Genomic DNA, 9565 nt, shown 5'->3' on the forward strand with positions numbered 1-9565 from the left:
AAGCCATCAGGGGAGAGATATTCTTTCTGCTTGGTGACTGGACCAGGCAGTGCCAGGTGTTGGAAGTAGGGGAGGTTGCTCAGTCATGTGACACACCGAGGTCTGGCAACAGATTGTGTTAGGAAGATGACCAAAGCTCCAGTTGGCAAACAAGCCTTCTGTAAAATGTGGACGGATGGCACAGACACAGTTCTGACCTTCCTGCAAGGGCTTGGCCACCAGACTGACCCATTAGAAGGGAGATTCATGAACGAGTCCCAAGTGAGGAAGATAGAGTTTACTGGAAAGCACATTAGTCATTTCTCTGTTGGCCCCTGTGTGGAAATACCCACTTAATGCTGCCCAGCATTGCTTCCCACAATGCAGGGAAGACGAGGCCAAAGGGTTTCCTTTCTTCATCGATTAGGTACTTATGGCTCAGGCTTTAAATGCCTTCAGACAAAAGCATCCGTAGGCTATTATTAGAAAATGTTATCATCTAAGTGATGGAAGGATAAAGCCTAAATAGCATCATTAAATTGTAGTATATCTATTCTAAGGTCATAGGACATCCCATATAAACAGGTAGGAAACAGATAAAAAATGATGTACCACTCATTTGCAAAAACATATTTAAAAGCATGTTTTTTTATGCTTAGGCTACATACACACACATTAAGAAAAAAAACTGTGTCAACTTTCACAGTGAGGGATCCAAAAATAGCCCCTTTTCCAACTGGGGATAACATTTGTAGGCACACAAAAGCCCATGATAATCTTTCAATTTTATGGAAGAACAAAGCAATTAAAACAGAAAACACAATGGAACAATCTGTGACAGTGTAAGTGCCCAGAGTGAAACAAAGGGACTTAGGACACTACGTGGCACAACAAATAAAGACTGTGATAGGATAGCATTTTGGGGTCTGAAGTCCCCATGCAATGTGCTCCCACACTGTTGTGTTTTAATTGCACTGAAGTGTCTTCGTGGTAGAAAACTCTGACCTGGATTTCTGACCTTGTCTATCACTTTGAAGCCTGCTGATGAGGTCATAAACTGTCTGGAAAGTGCTTCGTGTATCAGCAGCATAACAATTGATCTGCAGCATTTTGTTGTGAGTGATATGACAAATTAAAAGAAAGTTATTCCAATAAAACAGTCATATTTTCAGACTAGGAAGACCGACTCCCTTTTGTGAACAATTTCATGATGACAAAACCGATATGGACCACTGTGTCGGAGTTTCACTAGATTTACCCCCGAGTAGGTACACTGTGCGTCATCATAGAGGATCACACTGGTATTTATTATATTACAAGAATTTTTTTTTGAAGCCTGAAACACGACTACAAAAATCCCATCAAAGCATATTTAAGCAATTTAAACACATTCTTCATTTTTTAGACTTAATTAATACTGACATATATTCACTCACCTGCCATATTCAGCTGCAGCCTTCCTTTCTTATACATGTTTAACAAACTAATGCGTTACTGAGGACACACATCAGTGCCTGTATTCTCCCTCTAAATATGGATGGCAGTCACAGATGTTGCTCTAACTCCCCCTCTGACTCTCCGTTCTCTTTGTCTGCCTCCTTTTTCACTTGCTTACTGCTAAGATGCACATAAATGCACATAAAAACTAGCAAGTACAAATTACCCTTGTCAAAAAATATGTATGTAAACAAAAAAAAGGTGTGTTTAATGCAAAAGATTTTCTCAAATAATGCAGATATCACAATACTCAGACCTTGTGTTAAACGCAGAGGTAATTTTTGAATATTGTGGCGTAATATTACCTTTTTCTGTCTAAGAAATGGTAACCAGTGGTACCCTTGAATTTAGTAATTGTATGCATTCTACCTCATTTTTTGTGACAGCACTTCAGAGCCTCAGATGTTCAAGAGCTTTATAACACACATGCGAAATGAGCAAGGATTGTAATTTGGCAACTCAGTACTGTGACAACTGCTCACAATTAAACCACCGAAGTAGTGTCCCAGTAAATGGCTTTTCGTCACTCTGTAACGAGCAATACCTAATACCAATGCAACAGACACACCAGCAAGATATTTAATAAATAAAACTTCTTGTGCCTTCTTTCACATGCATTCTATATTCCGCATCACTGCATTATTTGAGCAATACTTCAGACGAGGAGGGCCTGCTGCTGGAGAAAACATTGCATTGGATTTTAGAAGCTTCATTTCATGCTGAATCTACACTGACCGGCCAATAAAAAGCAGTCACACACTCACATATTTCATTTGAGCACCTTGAGCTTTGATCATGGCCAGCATTCATCAAGGCATCATTTCAATAAGCTTATGCAATGTCACAACACCTATTTCCACCTAGAGTTGTGTTACTCTCATGCCTTGTATTGGCAATGGGCTTGACAGTCTGCTAAAATCTTCTCTAGCAAATCCCAAAGATTCTTAGAGGGGTTAAAGTCTGTACTCTGCGGTGGCCAATCCCTGTTGGAAAATGATGTCTCGTGCTCATTGAATCGCTCTTTCAGTTTTAACCCAATGAATCCTGGTACTGTCATCCAGGAAAATGTCTTTGTTATCAGGGAAGAACAAAAACCACTGATGGAAAAACCTGGTCATTCAGTATATTGAGGGAGTCAGCTGACCTCATTTTTTGGGGGTGATTTGACTTCGCTGAAACTAGCTCTCTGGTCCAAAGCAGGGCTCTTACTTTCCGACCTTTCTGACTTTTGTTTTTGGCTTTGGAGTGTATTTTACAACCACAAACATTTTCCACATGGTAATGTGAAAGTGAGGCAGAGGGCAAAGCAGGACCTTTTAAATCTTGCCCTTGACATCAACCATCTGATGTTTGGAGCAAGCTATAAGAACTTTAAAATAAAAGGAACTTCACTGGCTGCACGGGACAATCTTATGTCTGGATATTCAGCTCAGCAGGCTGCAACAAGAGGGCACTTCATCACCTGAGCTGCTGCATCACTAGATCAAGAAACCAATCGTTAGCAGTTCAGAACTGGGTTTGTGTTACGCAGATGAAGATTCTGATGATGCCTGCTCCTTGGTGTACATTATGGACCACATAGTTAGCAACTTGAGTAAATGTCACAAGTAACCACAGCCATGCCTGCCAAAAAACTAAGACTGGGATTCCCCTGTGCGCTAGAATTGACACCTGCCAGAAAGCCTAACAAACTTACCAGCCAAAAGAAAACAAAATGGCCAAAATTTGGCAAGTATCTTCTTGTGCATGGTCATTAATTAGGGAATCTTAAAACCCCCTGTGATTTGATTTGATCTTGACCATTTTTTTTAAAAGGAGGAAACTGTAGGAGCACTGAAAGTTGGTTCACTGCCAGAGTTGATGACATGTTCATTTTTCAGCCTGGAGAATTTTATTGCACAGCTTCTCTTGTATGAACTTGCTATGTGAAATGAATTAGCAGCACGCAGAGAATGTGGGTTAGAGTTAATTCCAGTTCGCGCACGACCCAGTGCTGAAGGGCTGCCGGTGACCTAACCGGTGTCATCAGCGCGCAAGGCAAAGGAACACACTTGATAAGCTCTGTTTACTGTAGCCCACACGTGGCTTTCACACCTCTGCGGCCATGCAGTAGGAGAAAAAAGAATTAAAGTTGAAACAGCTTCCTAATCACTAGCGCTAACGGCAGCGCATCATCCACAAAATGAACACGCACATTGTCACCGGAGCCCCCCTTCTTTTTTTCCACAAAAGAGCACATCCACGAGCTAAAAAGGGACAGAAAATCGCCAATGCACACACTGACACGGAAACGAGCAAAGTACGGGTTTTTTTAACAGCTCTCTGAACAAAACTTGTGTTTGGACTCAAAGCCATTCACTTGTACACGCATGCAGTCTGTGAAAGAAAAGGCAGCCCACAGAAACCATGCAGCAGCGTTTCCATCGTGCCCCCAAATCAGGATGAATGTGAGGACAGCTGTGGGGGGGAGAGATTAAAAAAAAACTACAACCCTTTGCCACCTTTAAGACTGTAGGTCGTACAAAAAAAATAATAGCATGACTCTGCTTATTGCACCCCACCCCTCCTCTCCGGTCTCAGGAACGCAGGACAAGCCCTTTTCCCCGCATTCAAGGCGTAGCGGCGCAAAATTATCTGAAGGACACCCCGCCTCTCCCCTTTCCCTCACCTGGTATATCGTCTTCAAAATCCATGTCGTCTTGTCCCTCGTCTTCATTGCTCAGCGACCCCGGCATCTTTATCTCATAGCCCCCAAACCCCTTTTAGGCTGGGAATACTGAAAGTTAACCCTCCAGACGCCGCAGCACAGTCTCTTTCTTCACCCAAAAAGAATAGTATTCGTCGCTGTGAAAAATGTAAGATTTTTTTTTATTTCTGTGCAACGAACATGGGGCTTTCTCTCCACGAGTAAAATAAAAAAAATAATTTTTTAAAAAATATATATATATTTTCCAATGATCTCTATCCAGGTCTTCCAGTCTGAAAAATAAGAAAGACAAAAATGGAACACACATGCCCAGATTGTGACGTCTGGTCTGTTGCCATGACGATGCATCCCATAATTTCACCCACAACTAGTTAGTCATACTCTCCTAGTTACCACTTCAACTAGTAGCGTGCAAAAAAATGCACATCGAGCGCCGTGTGCTGCTAATAGACGGATGCACTCCCCGCGCCTGTCCATTTCCTTTTGGAAGTCCGGAGAATTGAGACAGAAACTTCTCCCACTTTCTCGCACAGCTGCTGCTCTATTCACTCACAAGCTCCACTCCAAAGTGTGTCTGCAGGTGGAAACACAGCATTGCTTTCTATTTTGAAGCCAAACCGTTTGTGTAAACGGACGTTTTGGTTGATTTGGACGTCAATTAAGGCATAAAACCCCCAACTAACAATCACCCGACTCGATTTCATCTTGCAAGCGACCACACTGTCCTGACAAAACACACACAAGTGCAGGCTGATGACTGCAAGCTGTGAGGAGTCCTGACTGCCAGTGGTCTAACTGTTGTCAAGGTTACCACAGCTGTATCACAGGATGCCCCACAGAGAGCTGAGCAGAGGAAGTATCAGCTTCAGCGTCACTTTATCTTTTATCAAAATATACAAATGAAAGGCTGAGAGTCCCAGCTCATCCCACATGCTGCAGGATTTTAGGGGGGGTGGGGGCAAATCACACAATGCAAATAAACCTTTTTGTAACCAGATGACAAAAAAGCACCATCCCACATCAGAATAAAGAACCAGAAAATATTCCTAAATCTAAAAATGACAGGTTTATATGCAATTAACACATGCAAAATTGTCATCGTGCATCTAAATAGCAAGGATTATTTTTGAAAAACGCTAAATGAAATCAGAGTGTACAGTCACATGTTCATATCTCTGTTTTTATCATCTGTGTGGGATCCAGATAACATAATCAAACCAAATGTTTCCAAATAAAATACAAGACCATCAAGGGTTTTCTCTCGAAGTATTTTATTAAGAGTGGCGTAAGGTTTAATCTTCGTCCTCTTCCTCCTCATCCTGGTTGATCTGGAAGTAGCGCAGCTCGTAGCTCTCCTTGGTGTTAGCTACCACCCGCAGCCAGTCCCTGAGGTTGTTCTTTTTCAGATACTTCTTGGTAAGATACTTCAAGTACCTGAAAATGGAAGCAGAGAGCAGAAGAGTGTTAGTCGATCTGCCCTTAAATTTCACAATTCATGTACCGTAAAGCAGCAAAATCCTGCTGTTTTTCTAGATTTATATTAAGGTGTAGAAATCGTTAAACACAACGTACAACAGTTAAAACTCTCAGTAGCCCAGATGCACAAAAAAACAGCTCTGTGTGGTTTTTGCCATAACAGTGACCAGCAGAAAAGTGGGATCACAAATTTAATTTGCTTTAGCATCAGCTCTAACCTAGGAGATCTCCACTGGTTATACCGAATGCTTCATTTAAGACTGAGAGTGCCACAGTCCCCCTCTGGTGGTGGTGTTTAAAATTTACTGAACAATTACAGTATGAAGTGGACATGAAGGTGGTTAGGGAAAGTTCCAGAAATACACACAGGTCCACATAACCCAACATTTAAAAGATGTGGATTAGGTGGACATATGTATGTTTTGCAACTTTGGTACAGTCGATTTTGAAAATGAGTTCAAGTACTTTAATGATCAGATGTATAATACATATACCATTATTATATCTAGGTTATTATATAGTTAATACTGTTTATTGTCAAAATAGAACATTAGAATCATTATTAACTGGTTGCTACAGCCTAATAAATATATATAACGAGATAACAAGATAACCATTTTGGCTGTGCCACTCTAATCAGTTACATTAAGTACTACACTTCACAGTAACATCTGTGTTTCGAAGGTGCTTGAGGCAACTGTTGTTGTAATTTGGCGCTGTATAAATAAATCTGAATCGAAATTCAAATAGATCTCACTTTTAGATATCAGTTTTGGTTTTTTTAAATATTCACAAAACTTCAGACAAATCCACAATTAATACAATAATTCTGAAACTCTCATTATATGATTAGACTGCTTCATGTGTTCACAGAAGAACCTTTAAGCAGCAGGGATGTTTCTTCAGAACTGACTGCCAGAGGACGAGACCTCCACACTAGGCGCATGTCACCAGAACCGATACTTATGGTACCTTTCGATGCCAACATTCTAAATACACAATGGTATTTGTATTTTCTTAGTACTGTAGACACAGTATGTAGACAGTATGGTCAAGTAATAAATACTATACTTTGCCTCCCGCACCTGACACATGACACCCTAGTGAGTACTGACCTTACAAAATTTATGCTACAACCTACCTTTTTTTTTTTTTTTGTTAAATCAACCAACAGGAATGCAGCATGAAATTAGGCACTGATCAATGACAATTTCACACACAAAAGAAAAATGTGGCAGTAAAACTTGTGAAAAAGGTAATGAATTCAAGCATAGAAGAAAATACTGTGCAGTTGGGGCAGCACGAGTACACATTAAAGATGACACACCATAGGAAGAGACCATAGTTGTGTGTCATAGCCAACGATTCAGTCATTTTTTATTGTTATGTCTACACACATCAAACTTGATGTTATGCCCACATTAGGGTGCAGCAGGACCTTGTTGCACAATGTGGCAAGCAATGATGAACTTATCTGATCCCTAAAAATCTTTTGGTTTTTTTAAGCATTTTTATGAGATTTCTTGGCTTCTCACATAAGGTAGATACTCTCTAGTGGTGTATCTGTCCAGAGTATTTATTGCCACACTTGTGTGAAACCAGCTCATGTAATACTGGATAAATGTACTTGCGCTGGAACTGGAAAAAACATCAGATCACAAGCTCTCAAATAAGTGGGAAACCACAAAGACAGCATGATCAGTCAGAAGACACATTCAGGCTGAGTATCAGTAAAATTTTACAACCACTGTGAAAGTGACAACCAAACACAGCCATATTTGTTTGGAGTCTTCTCATGTTTGTTCATTAAGTCTATTACAATAACTGTGGCTGAAATGTCAAATGTGTTTCATTTCCCTCAATATTACATTCAACAGGATTCTGCATACTTCTCTATTCCACACAAACAACAGAGATTTTCTTTAAACTTAACATTTGTCTTTTTAGGCCTTGTAGCAAGCACTGTGCACAGTATTTACTGAGGATTGCTGGTATGATGGCAAATCACTATGACCAGTCAAATAATACAATATGGCATAGTTGCACTGTTTTTCTTTTATTTACCTCTTTGAGAAGGGAACTTCAGAGTTCACAGCAATTTTACTCTTGCTCCTCTCAATGGACACCACACCACCACCAAGATTTCCAGCTTTGCCGTTCACCTTGATGCGCTCCTGCAGGAACTGCTCCTGCATGTGCAGAGGACACAGCAAGTCACACACAGCAAGCACCAGAAATGAAGGCCTCTATGAACTACAGATCAGAGTTTCTTATGAACATATGACTGACATCTGTCTTTTTTTCCCCCTCTCTTTTCTTTTAATATCAACTGGCTGGAACCTTAATACAGGGCTTTGATTGATGCCCCTTATTTGACAGTAGTGTCTGACACAGAGCATTTGTGTCTGACAGCTGCTGCACTGATTACCAGACAAGATGTCATTTCTGTCAGAGGTGATCTACTCACGAAGTTGGCAGCATCCATGATGCCATCCTCAACAGGGTGGGTGCAGTCCAGGGTGAACTTCAGGATCTGCTTCTTCTTCTTCCCACCCGGCTTCTTAACCACCTGCCTCTTCTAACACAAATGGAGAAAGTTGCTTAAACTCGGAAAACCCCCAAAGCGAAGCGTAAGGAAGCAACAATAGTGTTCAGATATCTTTATTAGCGGTTAGTCACAGCGTGTTCAATATGTTCCAGACATTTTATACTAGCATTTTAAGTAAATATCGTAAAAGAATGTTGCAGAAACCACGAACAACTGTTTACGTGCACCCTGTTAACCCTCACGTCGATCGCTGCTAGCTTACGCTAACAGTTAGCAAAACGTGGTTTGAGACGAAACGTTAAAAAAGGCAAACAAAATCGCGCGTGAACACTCGTTTCTTCTATATTACTGTGCACACGTACATACACGTCTATAAATGGAAAGACAAGCTAAAATAAGTGGCCTGTGTGCACTTTTATTTGGTCGTGCTACTACTCACAATCGGAGCCATGGCTGACAAATTCAGCGAAAAGGGAAGGAGCAAAGGCTGCACGGGAAATATAAGAGCCGGCCGCAAAATCGATCGCATCGACTTTTCTAGACTCGATTATGTCGCACTACATAGAAAAAAGAAGGTACGAGAAATTGTTAATGCCACTTAAAGTTGCACCAAATGTTAACTTTGTTCAGACGCGAATCAGTAGTTTGTCAGCTGGAGTGGAACCAGACATAGAGAGAGATTATTGCACTTACAACTATAAAATTCCCGGATCAGCAGAAACGTGGCTAAAATGTTTAAAGTAAAGTATAACTTGTAGATTTAATGGGCGTTTTAAAACCTTGATGTTGGGCCAAGTAAAAAATAATAATACTATATATATTTTTTTAAAAAAATGTTGATTTTGATTTTTTTTTTTAAATAACTGCCCAGAAAAGTGCATTTCAAGATGGCTACGAGACGTTACCCTCCTAGCACTTAGCTACACAGCTTCCTGTTAGGTGCGTCGTTAAGTATTATAGGTTTTAAAAGGGAAACATATTTTTTTTTTTTAGAAAAGTTGAATAACATCAAACACATATGTAATAACCTAACTAGCATTATGAATTATAAAAGAAAATAATAAAAGATATTCTACCATTATTATTATTACATTATAAATAGTAATAGTATTGTAATAGTGTTATGCAGGTTATCAATATACCTTCAAAGGTGCTAGAAGACATTACAATTATTGTGATTACATATTACAATTTTATTTATGTGTTTTTGTCATTATACTCTGTCATATGGTTCATAAAATTTATATAAAAGACAGACTGACATGCTTATGTGTGTGTGTGTGTGTGTGTGTGTGTGTGTGTGTGTGTACATACATTACATTTTGAACAAATAAAATAAGTTATTTATAGGATATATT

General features: G+C 39.9%; 2 protein-coding genes across 3 annotated transcripts in view; both read right to left on the reverse strand.

Annotated features, from left to right (window-relative positions):
• The window catches only part of chd5 (chromodomain helicase DNA binding protein 5), a 36938-nt gene extending 32627 nt beyond the window's left edge, over window positions 1-4311 (reverse strand). For both annotated transcript variants that reach the window (XM_063473627.1, XM_063473626.1), the window contains exon 1: window positions 4145-4311. In XM_063473627.1, the coding sequence (XP_063329697.1) occupies window positions 4145-4211 (67 nt within the window). In that variant the 5' untranslated portion in view covers window positions 4212-4311. The remainder of the gene's footprint in view (window positions 1-4144) is intronic.
• Window positions 4312-5437: 1126 nt separating this feature from the next.
• On the reverse strand, window positions 5438-8725 carry rpl22 (ribosomal protein L22). The gene is made up of 4 exons (XM_063472878.1): window positions 8647-8725; window positions 8127-8237; window positions 7724-7848; window positions 5438-5617 (listed from the first exon to the last, which is right to left on the reverse strand). Exons 1-4 carry the CDS (start codon window positions 8656-8658, stop codon window positions 5476-5478), a joined length of 390 nt encoding a protein of 129 aa, XP_063328948.1. The 5' UTR covers window positions 8659-8725; the 3' UTR covers window positions 5438-5475.
• Between the last annotated feature and the right edge of the window lie 840 nt (window positions 8726-9565).

This window comes from Pelmatolapia mariae, linkage group LG5 (assembly GCF_036321145.2).
Source record: "Pelmatolapia mariae isolate MD_Pm_ZW linkage group LG5, Pm_UMD_F_2, whole genome shotgun sequence".
Lineage (NCBI taxonomy): Eukaryota > Metazoa > Chordata > Actinopteri > Cichliformes > Cichlidae > Pelmatolapia > Pelmatolapia mariae.

Coding starts and splice junctions, on each gene's coding strand:
- rpl22 (XM_063472878.1), bottom strand. Junction 7,849..8,126: donor TCATGGATGCTGCCAACTTC/GTGAGTAGATCA, acceptor CTGCACATGCAG/GAGCAGTTCCTGCAGGAGCG. Junction 5,618..7,723: donor GAAGTTCCCTTCTCAAAGAG/GTAAATAAAAGA, acceptor TTCCATTTTCAG/GTACTTGAAGTATCTTACCA.